Source organism: Sinocyclocheilus grahami, unplaced genomic scaffold (genome assembly GCF_001515645.1).
Source record: "Sinocyclocheilus grahami isolate Dianchi unplaced genomic scaffold, SAMN03320097.WGS_v1.1 scaffold343.1, whole genome shotgun sequence".
Lineage (NCBI taxonomy): Eukaryota > Metazoa > Chordata > Actinopteri > Cypriniformes > Cyprinidae > Sinocyclocheilus > Sinocyclocheilus grahami.
This window is the reverse complement of record NW_015505522.1, coordinates 958,244-973,385: the sequence shown is the minus strand read 5'-3', so window position 1 is coordinate 973,385 and position 15,142 is coordinate 958,244. Positions and strand designations below refer to the sequence as shown.

General features: G+C 36.8%; 1 protein-coding gene across 1 annotated transcript in view; it reads right to left on the bottom strand.

Moving 5' to 3' along the window:
* Positions 1-9,519: 9,519 nt before the first annotated feature.
* The window catches only part of LOC107603219 (gamma-aminobutyric acid receptor subunit beta-2-like), a 166,248-nt gene continuing 160,625 nt past the window's right edge, over positions 9,520-15,142 (bottom strand). Inside the window, exons 3-4 of the mRNA XM_016295960.1 lie at positions 12,257-12,372; positions 9,520-9,595 (exon numbers count right to left, since the gene is read on the bottom strand). Coding sequence (XP_016151446.1) covers positions 9,520-9,595; positions 12,257-12,372 — 192 coding nt within the window. The remainder of the gene's footprint in view (positions 9,596-12,256; positions 12,373-15,142) is intronic.

Here is a 15,142-nt window from a genome sequence, read left to right as displayed (position 1 = left end):
TCTAAATAAGAAACTAAAACTGCCAGCAGGTGGCGGTAAATGTCTTTGAGAGTCATTCATTCTTTCGATTCGTTCAAACATCGGATTCATTCAGGAACGAAGTAAACGGCTCTTTATGAATGGGTCTTTGAATCATTGGTTCAATTGATTTGTTCAAAACGCAGATTCATTCAGAAACTAAACACCGCTGTGTTGCTCACAGACGCACCTCAGTTCTGCTGTAGCTTTAGGTATTATCTTTATAGGCAAAACTGAGCAAAAACAGACACTATTGTGTTTAAAATATAACACAACTTTAACTTCTTATTTACTGAACTGCTGTGTAAAATCACATTTGCACTCGTGCTATTCGGGCCAAACAGCACTCGTGTGATATTGCTTATCATGTGATATGAGACAAAAACTCTTACAGGAGCATTTTTGCCCCAATATCTTGAATTTTAGGGCATAATTGCATTTATGAAATTGTTGCCCTGCATCATATTTGTCAACAGTCAACTGTATGAAATGTAAGATGATGTATAGGTCTGGGGGCGGGGCCAGTGCCTTAAAATAATTGAATCGTGTTATTTTTTCATAACTAATTAATTAAGTTAACGCGTTAAACTGACAGCCCTAATATATATACAAATGTTGGATAAGGACACTCAGACTTCAACCTGTGTTATTTTAGTACGATTGGGATACTATTATGGTTTTTATTAATATTTTTAATTAGTTGTTTTTGACATATATATGTATATATATATTTTTTAAATATGTCTATATAGTTTTATTAATTATTATTTACATTTAAATTTTTGTTGTTTTTGTACAAAACTAAATTACACAGCTGTGAGAAATGTTGCTTTGGCAACTAGCTAAAATTAAATAATTTATATATATTTTTTCTGTCAATTCTGTTCAGCTGTTAAAGAGGTCAGAATACAGAAACTCTTGTTAATAGCGACACCGCTGGCCGTTATGTGAACTGCAGCCAGCAACTTACTACTCTACCTGGTCTCAAGGCAAAAACGAACCTGGGGGCACTTTTTCGCGAGACGCATAATACGTACCAATAAGTACATATCACTGCAGTTTCCAAAAGAAATTAACACTAGAGGCAGTAAAACTCCGACACCTTTTAAATGATTTTCACACAAAGTATGATTTACAGAGTTCTGATTAATAAAGCGTCATTTTCGCACAATTACTTGAAGAGTATTATGTGACTTCAAAACATAAAAGACATTGGAAACATCGTTGCTAAGATAAAATGAATATGTGCCACGTGATTTCCTCTAAATAACAAAATAAACACACAACAAAAGTGACAGTGGTGAGAAAACAGCCGTTAAGAAAGCATCTGATCATAGAGATGTGGATATGTTTGCACCAGCATCATGTCGACAGATGCAGTATTTTATAGACTATATAGATCTGGTTGTGTGAGACTATAGTTTGAATGAATCCCTTTTTTCATGACACATGGGCATTTACAGTACAGAATAGCTCTTTTGGCATTAACCTGTACATTGCTTAAGCATTCGTTTCATGTGTCAGAATGGAAGAGAGGCTATAGTGAGCGCGCTTAAACATCACATCTTTTCGATTTCCCGGCAAAAACGTCCCGAGTCCTTCAAATCAGTCGTCAGGCTTTCATAGACAACCTAGAAGATCGGGTAAGGTCTCATTTTTAAAGTTTCGTTTCAAGCTGTTCACACACTTGCGATAAGAAAGTGATTAACACGTGAACATTTTTACATATTTCACCTTTAAGTTAGCGAGGGAAGGTTTTGCTGATTGAGGGAGTGAACATACTCATGTTTATAAGTAGTTTAACACAAGGACGTGGTTTGCTTTTGGTGGGGACATAAGAGCAGTCATCTTAACTCTTCATTTATGGCTTAAGGTAGCCTACATATTCATGATTTCGGAATTCATAAACAGAGGTTTTTTTTGCAAGTTTGTAGGCTATGTTTTATAGATAATTACACAATTTTGATTTTGTGAACCAACAACATTACATCATCATCAGAGCGCTGTGTGTTTTAATCACGCATAACTTTATTTTAATATTAATGGAATTGGACTGTTGCTGTAGCAACGAAACTGTCATGCACACCTGAGTGACAGATATGCACGCTCTTATTTCAGAGTTGGCTTTTATTTAATGACATTTCAGCTAACAGTTTGCTTTTTGGCACATTCAGTTTAACAACAAATTTAAAGTTAAAGCAGCGACTCACAACGCTGTTTCAAATCCTGCCGCACCACAGAGCGCCACTCACATAGTTTTCCATAAAATCACATTATATGCAATTATGTACATAATGTCTTCATCCAAGGCTGGAAGGTTGTGTATTGTGCATCTTTCAGCACAACGTTTGTCTTTCTGTCCGTATGCTTTATAGAGAGCTAATAATAGCCATAGATCACACATTCTTTTTCCGTTTGCTCTGTTTTGTCAAACACTGTATTTCGAACTCATTGACGCAACTTTAACCAAACACACAACAGGCATGACATGTATTGGCTATTCCCTTACAATATATCTCTGGTGTCAAGTCTGATCCATTTAGTCAAGGTAATGAGCTTCCAGTCATAATTTTGCATCTGTAACGTCTCGTTCAAAGTATTGCACGCTGTTACACAATATATACGTCACATCATCATTAGCATCAACTTTAAAATAACCTTCCACTACTTTCTGCCCTTTGTCAGTATATTGTTTTCTTCAGAGAATGTGTGTGTGTGTGTGTGTTTAAACAGGATAATTATTGCTATAGGGGGTTCTGGGAATGGTTTGCTTTAGGTGTATTAATTCAAAGAGGAAGATATTGTCTTTCTGTTGGACTCTAGGGGCTTTTGATGCTGCACAAACTGAATTTTAATACAGACGAGACACCTCTGCTGCACAGTTTAATGTCTTTATGGTGCGTGGGCTTTGATAGCACATGTGTTTATTGCAGAAAGTTGTGCTCTAAAATCAATATGGCATCCAGCGATGAAATTGGAAGGGGGTTATGGAGGCAACCGGGGGATGCTGAAGAGAGACGGCACTTTAGTTAACCCAGATTAACCCGTCTGAGAGAGAGTAACTTGACTCGAGGGCTCTTCTTGATAAACATTTGTGCAAAGGCAGCATGAAGACGTTGGATGAAGCCTATGAAGGAAGGAGGTCACGTGGCATTTCACTCAAGCTTCTTAGTTTGTTTGAATTGGCAAGAAGAGTGTGCAATGATGCTACAAGTGTTTCCTAGCAACAGTGTCCTATTCCTCCCCCTTCCTCCAACTGCAGCAATGCACCACTTTCCATGGCTCTGAAATGCATTTCAGTTTTGAGACTCTTGTCACAGCCTAAAGACGTTGGATGAAGCCTATGAAGGAGGTCACATGGCATTTCACTCAAGCTTCTTAGTTTGTTTGAATTGGCAAGAAGAGTGTGCAATGATGCTACAAGTGTTTCCTAGCAACAGTGTCCCATTCCTCGCCCTTCCTCCAACTGCAGCAATGCACCACTTTCCATGGCTCTGAAATGCATTTCAGTATATATGAACCAAATCTTCTGTAAAAGACTTCAGAATATAGTTAGGAATAAAACGGTGCAGTTAGTTGTATGCACTGTAAGTGTTACTGAAGTGGAGATTTGTGGCTCAGTACAGGGGAAACATCTCATTTTGAAAAAAGAAAACGGCCTTTAAAGAAATGTATTGCAATTAAAATCTACAGATCAAGTGCTATAAAAGAAACACTTACAAAATGTTTTTACCTGTATATCGTCTCACTTTAAAGAGCATTTGCATAACTGCACATCTGCTTTAATGCCACAAACATTAGAAGGGACAGAAATAAAATAGATAAAATCAGGCAAATTATATATGAACCAAATCTTCTGTAAAAGACTTCAGAATATAGTTAGGAATAAAACGGTGAAGTTAGTTGTATGCACTGTAAGTGTTACTGAAGTGGAGATTTGTGGCTCAGTACAGGGGAAACATCTCATTTTGAAAAAAGAAAATGACCTTTAAAGAAATGTATTGCAATTAAAATCTACAGATCAAGTGCTATAAAAGAAACACTTACAAGTGTATCTTGGATGTTTTATTTCTACTAGTCTGAAAACATCCTTTATGAAAAGCCAAAAAGCCCAAAATCTCAAAACCGACAGGTGCATGAAAAAATGTTTTTACCTGTATATCGTCTCACTTTAAAGAGCATTTGCATAACTGCACATCTGCTTTAATGCCACAAACATTAGAAGGGACTCTTTCATCACGAGTATTGAGGCTCTTTTATAAGAACCGAAAATGGCTCTTCTATGCTATTGCTGCGTAAACCCCTCTTTTGAACCTTTATTTTTAAAAGTGTAAGTGTGGTTGCAATGTGTTGGCCAAGCATTTCAAGACTGCATACTTGCAAAATGAATGTTTCTTAGCTAAAGTATGGTAATTCAGGTGGATAGACTAGTGACAGGAAAGTGAAACAAATATCTATATATTCATCCAGTTGCTTATTGTCATAAAATCAAATTGCAAAATCAAATGTTCTTTTGACGTACATTGGTCGCTGTAGTATAAAAAGTTTCAGACTTTCTTACTGCAAAAAGAGCTGCCAAAACCTTGTTTCTGACAGAGGCTCCGAATGAAGTAGAAAATAATAATGTTTTGCATGTGCATAAAACTTACTAAAATTATAAATGAACCTCAATAGACACATACAAAATGAAATAAAAATAGAAAAGCATGCCATGACCTCTTTAAAAATAATTTGCTGACATTCTGTTTGAGAAAAAGTATTTTTGACCACATAGTTCAACTAGCAGACTTTATCAGTATTTCATAATATTTCTGTTAAAATCGGCCTCATTAGTTGATCAAAGTCAATATTTGCAACTCATTTTACTGCTGAGATATACGATATTTCTGAGTAAAAAAAGCAGGGCGCTTCTTGATTTTATCAGTTGATAATTGACTTGAAAAATGAGAGTATCAGAGTTCCTGAAACGCTGCCAGAACCCCATTCTTTGAAATGTAGGCTGCCTTATTGACGTCAACTGAAAAGCAAATTAGACAGCATTTTCATGAAAGATAAACATGCATTTTCATTAGAACAGCATGCACTTATGAATCATGCAAAGTAATGCCAGGAATGAATATAAAAGTATAAAAGGTTGATTTTGTTTTCATGTTGACTTCACTGACAAAGCAACATTATCCTGAAGCGAGATCACAAATCACTTGCATAGTTTTTCTTCTTTTACTTTTACGCTTCCGGTAGGTGTGATCATCCTAAATAAGAGTTAAGAATAACCTTTTGCGTAACATTGCTGGACTGCAGCTGGGCAGTGGCATCATGTAGTCCTAAAAGTCAAAGACAGGGGGCGCCATTGCATTTTTAATCCAAACAGAAGCAAGTGCTTTGTATTCTTCAGAAGTGCCTCCTACGGTCCAGTTGCTGCTTTGAAGTGCTAACTTGCACTCTATGCAGTCTTTTCACTTGCTTGATGAACATTTTGTGCTATCCATATTTGCTCGGCACGTGCTGACAGAATTATTATGCATCATATTTGAGCTAAATGAGTTTGGTTGTCCTAGCAGAGCTGTAAGGTTATTTTTCCGTTTCCGTTATTTTGCCGTATGCCCTCTCACTTTGAACTTCAATTATATTTGATCAAATCACATCACACAAGTAGCGCTCTTAATGAGAAGCACACAGGGAACTTAATTGACCCCAATAGAGTTTGACACTAACATGCTGCTAAACTAACAGTGTGCTGGTATATTTTAGGTGAAATAAATTTCACTTTTTCACTTTGTTCATCACATTTTCCCTGCTCCGTATCTTTGAGGATTCTCAGTTGTGTCATCTAGGTCATAGTGGGATGTTGTGGGTCTTTGCTCGCTGCAGAAAGCGCTGTTTGATGGGGCCGGGGAGGTGAATGTCACATGAATCACAGTCGATCAGATATTGAGCAAAGAGCGGGCAGACAGTCCTGATGGATCAGGTCGCTAGAGAGATATCGGACAGGTTTTGATGAATGCATGTTTGCTCGCGGTCCGATGGTGGTGGTCGGTACTGTAGTAACCAATTACAGGAACTTTGTCAATACGTGTAGCTGGAGTAAACGATGAGGGCATCGGGACAAAACCCTTGGAGCATTTCATTCATGTATATCAATACAATTTGCATTATATTGAATGTCTTCCCATTTAACTGTAATATCCTTTCTTGGTAATTACGGCATGCAAATACAAGCATAATTATTCATCGGGCATTTTACCTAAATGCAATTTGTGTCTTTGATATACCTGTAAAAAAAATGATTAAAACGAGCATGTATGTTTATGTTTTTATGATGATATTTATCCTTACCTTTTTGGACACTTTGAATAACAAAATACATGAATGTGTGTCTTTATTTTCTCTCTATATAATAATGCATTATTAAAAAGATTTATTTTGTCCCCAGTTAATGTTTCAACCTTTTTTCCATCCTTTCCCCATTTTTTAAAATTAAGCTTTGGATAAAAAATAATGATGTCAAGATTCTTTCAGTAACTCTTCAAACACATTTGTTATTAGTTTTCTAAAGTAAACAACTGATAATTGAAAAGTTAATATTTAAAAATCATTGATCATTTGGAAAAAAATATCAATCAATGAAATCAATAATAATAATAAAAAAAATCAGAAACAAAAATAGAAAATAGAGAAAAAATAGACCAACTGTGTTAAATTATCATTTTATGAAGCCCCTTGTAATTTAATAACATTGAGCATAAAGCTTGTAATGTCAGATTATTCTCAAATACTGTCCATCCATATATGATTTATTCATATATGTGACCTTGGAGCACAAAACGCAATAAATTGAGATTTATACATAATCTGAAAGCTGAATAAATAAGCTTTCCATTGATGCATGGTTTGTTAGGATCGGACAATATTTGAAAATCTGGAATCTGAGGGTGCAAAAAAAATTAAATATTGAGAAAATCATCTTTAAAGTTGTTCAAATGAAGTTCTTAGCAATGCATATTACTAATCAAACATTAAGTTTTGATGTATTTACGGTAGGAGATTTACTAAATATCTTCATGGAACATGATCTTTATTTAATATCCTAATGATTTTTGGAATAAAAATAAAATCAATAATTGTGACCCATTCAATGTATTGTTGGCTATTGCTACAAATATCCCCCAGCGACTTAACACTGCTTTTGTGCTCCAGGCTCACATATGTCCAAATGATTACTATCATAAATTGTTACAATTATTAAAATAGTTCATAAAATAGTACTTCAATTTAACATAGCACATTGCAACACTTTAAAATCATGCAAAAATCATCTCATCAAACTGGAAAATGCCCCCATTTTAGAGAACGCCCCCCCTAGACCTTCTGGTTGACACACATTAATGTGTGTGAGCAAACTCTGTCAGCTCTGCGATTGTGCTAGACTGTACATCTAACTAATTCCCACAATCTGTGCTCTGCTTTAAAACACCATTCATTAAAAGAGCACCTAATTACAGCAGTTGCATTATCTATAATTATTTTTCCAGCCAACTTCCCAGATAAAGGTTCCTCTGTGCAGTCAACTATGCAATTATATTTTTAGAACACCAGTAATTCACGTAATTAAAGTAGAGCCTTTCTTACAGACATCTATATATAGTGTGTAGAAAATGCTTCACGTCGGATTTTAAGCAGGAGACAATGATGTGCTATCATGAAAGACCAAACACACACTTTTAAGCAACTTAGAGTGTTAAATGATGTGACGTCAGAGCTCCTCAGGTTCACATTAGATGTGAATATTCAACCAAAAGGTGTCCAAAATATGTCAAAAAATAGTTTAGTTGAAAAATGCATTTACGGCACCTTTTTATTTTTAGTAAATCCTGATACCTTTTTTGGGGCCCTGTTTTTCAAATCCTCTCCGGTTTAATAAAGAGTCAAGAGTAATTTCTCACATCATTCAGCAGTAAAACAGCACCATGGAAACAAGGGTGGGTCAAAACATGAAGGCTTTTTTAAAACCCCGGCTGACACAGTAAAGCCATGCATTAGGCCTCTAGATGGCAGAAAGTCCACACCGATGCACCGCATCCAAACACAGCAAATCAAACTCTGAGGTTAATTACAAAGATCCCTCATGCGGAGAGCGTGATTGCTTAAATATTCTTCAGTAATAATAAAAAAGCTTGGCTATTAATAATCTGTCCGTTCACATGGTGTTGCTGCCAGACCAGATTGCGTTTTGAATCTGTAGCTGAATAAAAGTATTTGTACTGTATATGCATATCATGCCTGCTATTATTGAAGCATTGCAGATGTTTGTAATTTCATGCAATGCTCAACTTTAAAGATGATGATGGACATCTGATGATGGACTTGCCATTAACTGCGATTAATAAATGCAGTTATGTAGTATTATGAACCTAATGTAGGCAGTGAGAGCATGATGGTAAAAGGTTACGACTTCAAAAGCATTCTGAATTCAAATGAAACACTGTATGACTTCTAAACCAGCACACGGTGTGTTTCTCCTGGATAATATGCATGCACAATGTCACTCTTTGAGACACATTAACGCATTTTGGGTATAAGTCAACTAATGAAAGGCTTAACGCATTCTCATTCTGACAAGATAAAGCATGGTTGCGGTATACTTAGAGGTCATAGAAGAGATTAGTGGTGGGAAGTATAAATACAACCTTTTATCATGGCAACAGCATCATGATATAGTTGCTTATGATGGAAATTAAAAATATATATTTTTTATATATATATATATGAAAAATAATACCTCTTTTTGGATAATCCACTGAATTAAATACTTCACAAAAAAGATGCAAACCAAAAAGTGAGATCATTCATAACAAAGTCAGTGCAGAAACTTTGAGTTAAAAACAAAAGATTCTAAACTCTGTTTGAAAAATATTACATTTAACATTAAATTGTCGTGCAATAGTAACCCGAGGCATTTGCTCACGTGTGCAAAATTTAGTTGCCTTTCTTATAACTGGATCTAGATGGAAAAGACAGCAAAAGCTAACGAGGGTCTGCAGCGTCTGCTCAGGAACCGTCACGGGATGAGCACGTGGGAGTTTTGATGCCTTATCGCTGATCTACAGGAGAGAGATCTCCCACACATGTGCCACCTATCTCTGCTGTTCACCCTGTTTGGAGTAAAATATACACTATTATCACGGCTCTCCAGAATGCCTAGACGAGCCGCACTCAGACACATCCACTGCGGAACGATATGAGAAAAACAAACCTACAGGGGAGCCTCGGTCTACTGAGCACAAGCTAAAATTATATTTGGCATATACCCCTAGCTAGACGTCTTCAGAAGTACCATCCTCACCTGCTCTAAAATCCACAAATCCAACAAGTCTCGATACGTTTCTGTCTCCCGTGAGCTGCGGGTGATGCCAAAAATCTAATTATTTTCAAATTCTCTTCATTTAGCCTACACATCTGGCAGATGCTTTTGTCCGAAGCTCCTTCAAATTCAACATTTAATCAGGTCTTGCATTCCCTGGGAATCAAACCCATGACCTTGGCATTGCCAGCACGGCGTCGTGCTTTACTGGTTGAGCTACAAGAACACACAATAGTCCATTTTGCTCTCTGAAATGCTCTATTAACTAGTTATTTCAGATGAAAATATGAAGGCTATTTGCACTTCTATATTTTTCACTATAAGTGAAAATACTATTTTCTTAGAGATAGATGCTATTTACACTATGTTAAAATAGCATGATTTTCTGCTATTTATACAACTTATTGCAAATAGTGGCAATTATTTGAACCTCAGTATTGTAGTTCATTATAAAACACACATACTATTAACTGTGACGATAAACTGTGACTAAACTATTTTGCTGCTTATTAATAGCTAGTAAGGTAGTTGTTAAGTTTAGGTATGAAGTCGGATTAAGAGATATAAAATATGGTCATGCAGAATAAGACATTAATATGTGCTTTATAAGTACTAATAAACAGCCAATGTGCTAGTAGTATGCATGCTAGTTAATAGTGAGAATTGGTCCCTAAACTAAAGTGTTACCTTTTTTTCATAGTTTTAGTTAGCAATCATAATCCTGTGTGTAATTCATATCTGCAGCACAGTTTTTATCTGGAATAGTGTGCATCAATGAACATGACTAGTAATAAAATATTAAACAAATAAAATAAAAAATAAATGTTGATTCCAAGTTGGCTTCATACTATACAGTGTGTTTAAAAGTGAGAACGAGAGCAAACAGGATGGACTTTAGGAAGAACCGCTCTGAGCCAGCACACTTGATTGACAGACTTTGAGGACACACGCTGAGCTCCTTGAGGCGGAGCAATGACATTCGGTAGATGAGCCACCTGGTGAACGGAGGCCAATGGGGGATTCAACAGCGGCCCTTCCGTGATTAATCACATTGTCGTAGATGACAAATGAACAGCTACCGCTGTAACCTACTTTAAAGTGCACAAAGATCCATGCCATTTCACCCCCTTTTTTAACGCAAATGAAAGCAGCCAATTTCCTGCCCTTAAAAACATGACATATAAACAAGAAACCAGTAGTTCTGTGCATGTTTCCTCTTAAATACAGAGTTTCGGCATGAAACTCTAGATGGCGCAGTCCGACAGGTCTAACTCAAGCTGACCTAATGACATCATTATCACATGGCACAGCTGATTGGTTCTCTCCTGTATCGGTAGCCAAATGAGCTCGCTGCTCAACATTCAAATATATGACTAGTGCTTGCCGTAGTAGTTGCAGCTTGCTTCAGAAACCCTCCACCTTCCCCAGCTCCACCTGTATAGATCTGCTACGAGGTGATTCATGTACACTATATAAGGGTTATTTCATGTATGTTATATTTGCAGCAGCAGTATTTCTTACATGCTCACAGCAGCATGTTGTGGATGTATTGGCAGTAGCAAGTCTCGGTACTTGCTCTGCTGCAGCAGCAGCAGCATAGCAGAACTATTCTGCCAAGACCAAATACATTAACATTGTCATGTACATTACCATGCCAATCCCTCCGAGAGTTATCATGACAGAACTATTCCTCTTAAATACAGAGTTTCGGCATGAAACTCTAGATGGCGCAGTCCGACAGGTCTAACTCAAGCTGACCTAATGACATCATTATCACATGGCACAGCTGATTGGTTCTCTCCTGTATCGGTAGCCAAATGAGCTCGCTGCTCAACATTCAAATATATGACTAGTGCTTGCCGTAGTAGTTGCAGCTTGCTTCAGAAACCCTCCACCTTCCCCAGCTCCACCTGTATAGATCTGCTACGAGGTGATTCATGTACACTATATAAGGGTTATTTCATGTATGTTATATTTGCAGCAGCAGTATTTCTTACATGCTCACAGCAGCATGTTGTGGATGTATTGGCAGTAGCAAGTCTCGGTACTTGCTCTGCTGCAGCAGCAGCAGCATAGCAGAACTATTCTGCCAAGACCAAATACATTAACATTGTCATGTACATTACCATGCCAATCCCTCCGAGAGTTATCATGACAGAACTAGTATTGCACTGTGCATAACAGCTTTTACTTCCAGTCCAAGAGAAGGGGCTTCTCACTAACTCGATGCTAAAAGGACTCTCTTCAGCTCCATATGTTCTGTGAATTTACACTGACCAGGTTCCCTTTTATGGTGGTGTTGTGACTAGAATTGTTAAAGTATAGCTTTATGTGTGCAGAATGCAGTGTAAAAACACCTCTTTTGTAAATGTGGCCTATTACAGATTGTGCCTTATTCCCAAAAGCCAGTGATTTTCCATAAACAACCAATGTCACACTATTAGTTCAAAAATAAATTTGGTAGGCGCGTGTTCATCTGGTACTCTCAATCACAACACAAGCACACATAAACAGCTGCTTAACGCACTACTGTGCACATTAACTAGTCCAGAGAGGAATTTTCCAGCCACGCTCTCCATTTAATCACATTGCAGTCTATGTTTGAGATGTATTAGTTTTTGAATTATATATTTACTCTGCGTCACTCCTGTAGTGATGCACTGAGGGAAAACGGCTTCTGATGTCACGCATTGCATTGATGAAACCTGGCTGCAGTAGTGCGGTTCTTGTCTGGTAAGATTCTTTAGCGTTTTGAAGCAGCCAGTTGGTCTGAGTGCACATGCTTTGGCTTGTCCAAAAAAACATTAAACAGGCAAACAGACTGCTCAAAGCTCTCTCTTCTGCATAAAAGAGGTCATGAGCTTCCCACGGACTGACCGACGGTTCTGCTGACACGGCCCAGGTGCTGGGGAAATCACCTGGACAGGACTTGGACATGTGATTCCTCCCGGCAGCTGTTCCTTCGGATAACGAGATGAACTTGAAGCTGGTGCCTGCAGTTGGAAGTAGAAGGGAATCAGCATTTATCACCATAAATGAAATTTGCAGGGTAGTATAAACCAGTTACTCTCAACTGGTTTGCTTGAGGAAATCAAGTGGTGACCAAACATAGTACCAAAATAGTTTGTTATACAAAAGTAAACAGTGTATAATATGCCAAATAATGAACATGACAAATGCTGAATAGGACAAATTAACCATTTAGTTTCTAAACGTCTCTTGAATGGTTTCATGCAAGTAATTATTCACAAAAAACACATTATGGTCGACACAAACTGTGTTCACCCTTGTTGTAATTGAACATCTATTTAAAAGCTTAAGACTTTAGAAAAATTGACATGTTTAGGTAAAATAACCCATTTCATGTAATTTCTCTAATTCAGGTAATTACATTACATTAGTGAACTAACAATGAGAAATACATTTAATCATTTTAGTTAATATTCAATTCAGTGTTTACTAATACATTTTAAAATCAAAAGTTGGAATAAGTTGAGCAACCAGTACATTGAGTAAAAATCAACAAATGAGACCTTGTTGTAAAGAATTACCAATGTTATCGGTAATATAGATTCAGATAAGACTAGGGACACATTATCTCTTGATTAATACTAAAGTATTTTAGTTTATATTAAAAGTAGTGCTGTCAAACGATTAATCATGATTAATCGCATCCAAAATAAAAGTTTTTGTTTACATAATATATATGTGTGAACTGTGTATATTTATTATGTAGTGTATTATGCTATTATGTATTTGTATTATAAATGAAATTATTAATTATTAAATTATTTGTCCATAATGCGGTGCACATTTTGTTTCAGTATATTGTATAAAATATTTGGTAACACCAATTCTCACTGTTAACTAGTTGATTATTAGCATGCCTATTTATAACATATTGGCTGTTTATTAGAACTTATAAAGCACATTTTCTGCATGACCATATTCTACATCCCTAATCCTACCCCATACCTAAACATAACAACTACCTTACTAACTATTAAAAATGAGCAAATTAGTAGTTTGGTGCAAAAGCGTCTCAGGTTACTTATGTAACCATGGTTCCCTGAGTAGGGAACGAGACACTGCGTCCTCTAGGGGTCGCTATGGGGAACGCCTCGTCGTGACCCGTGTCTGAAGTATTTCAATAAATAATAAATCAGTGACCTGATGTTTCCAAAATACACCAAAACAAATGAATAACCCATTTATTATTATTATGGTTTGTTGCATTTAGCATTGTTTTCCCTTTCATGACCATATTAGAACAGACCTGCAACCCATTTTTTGGTTCACGACTCACCCAAAAATAGACTCATTTGGCAGGCGATTTTATCTAAAGCGACTTACATTGGAATAAAGGTTTACATGTTATCAGTTCATGCATTCCCTGGCAATCGAGTTCATGACCTTGTTGTGGCTAACGCCACGCCTGACTGTTTTAATTAGGGTCAGAGTCTATTTTTGGAGAGGGAATGTCAAACTGAGAGTCTCCCATAATATAATGAAACAGCAAAATGTTACAACAGTGCTTACAATGCAGCACTATATTGATATTCCTGATTAGGGTTTGCTCTAAAACACATTTACCTCAAAGTATTAAACCGTAAGAATTACACTGCAATTAATTCAGTTTACAGACTCATTCACACTTAGTTTTTTGGGGATTATTTCAATCCATACGGCTCTGTTGAAGTGTCATTTACAAAGAGCCAAAGCATTAAACCTGGACTTACTTAAAATGTAATGCACTTCTTTTGCTGCCTTGCTAGCACTAGTATTTCATGTGCAGAATAGTAAGGATAATTACGAGTTATATCCTCTTGTATTTTGTGATTGTTAATATGCTGTCAAAAAAACCCTGAACGGTATGTATTAGTACCATATGTACCCTTTAGGGCTAGATAAGGCACAAAGGTTACCTTTGACAAGATAAAAGTACTTATTTTTCTTGACAGAGTGTGTGTCTATGTGAAAGTAATCCATGATAACTACCGGGATATTTTGAAAGATGTTCAGGTTAGGTGAAGAAAACAAAGGTGTCATAATTGTATTTGCACATGACCGAATCTTTCAGAATTGTTTGTCAGTTCAAAACAAACATACTAGAATATCGCTAGTGCAACATGCGCCTTGAAAAACTGAGCGCTATCAGGGTTCATCAATGCCACAGCTGCGACCTCCACCAAGAACATGACAAGTCCATTTACATGTCCTAAAAGAAGCGTTCCATAAACAGACACTGTTTAGTCTCTGATGTCACTCTAAACCCTGCAAGGTTGTCGATACACATGACAGATGTCAAGTGTTCTTCTGATGAGACCAAGAAAGTGACTTTAAAAATTCTCTATAAGGGCAAACTTAAAGTTTGAGATGTGTAGTCTGGTAAAATGGCCAAACTGTTTTGTTTCGCAAGTTATTTTGTCTTGTTCAATTTTCAAGTTTCAAGTTTGTTTTATTTATATAGCACATTTAAAAACAGCAAGCATGGCTGAACAAAGTGCTGAACAAACAAAAATATAGAACACAGGGCAACCCACAGATTCATACCATAAACTCACAAAGAATTGAAAGCCAAAGAGGAGAAATAGGTTTTAAGAAATTATTTAAAAACAGGTAAGGACTGTGCCGATCTGATATAGTCTGGAAGGCTGTCCCACAGCCTAGGGCCAGCAACCGCAAAGGCACTATCCCCTCTATGCTTTAACCGTGATCTGGGGACAGAGAGAAGTCTTTGGTCACCAGACCTCAGATTTCGTG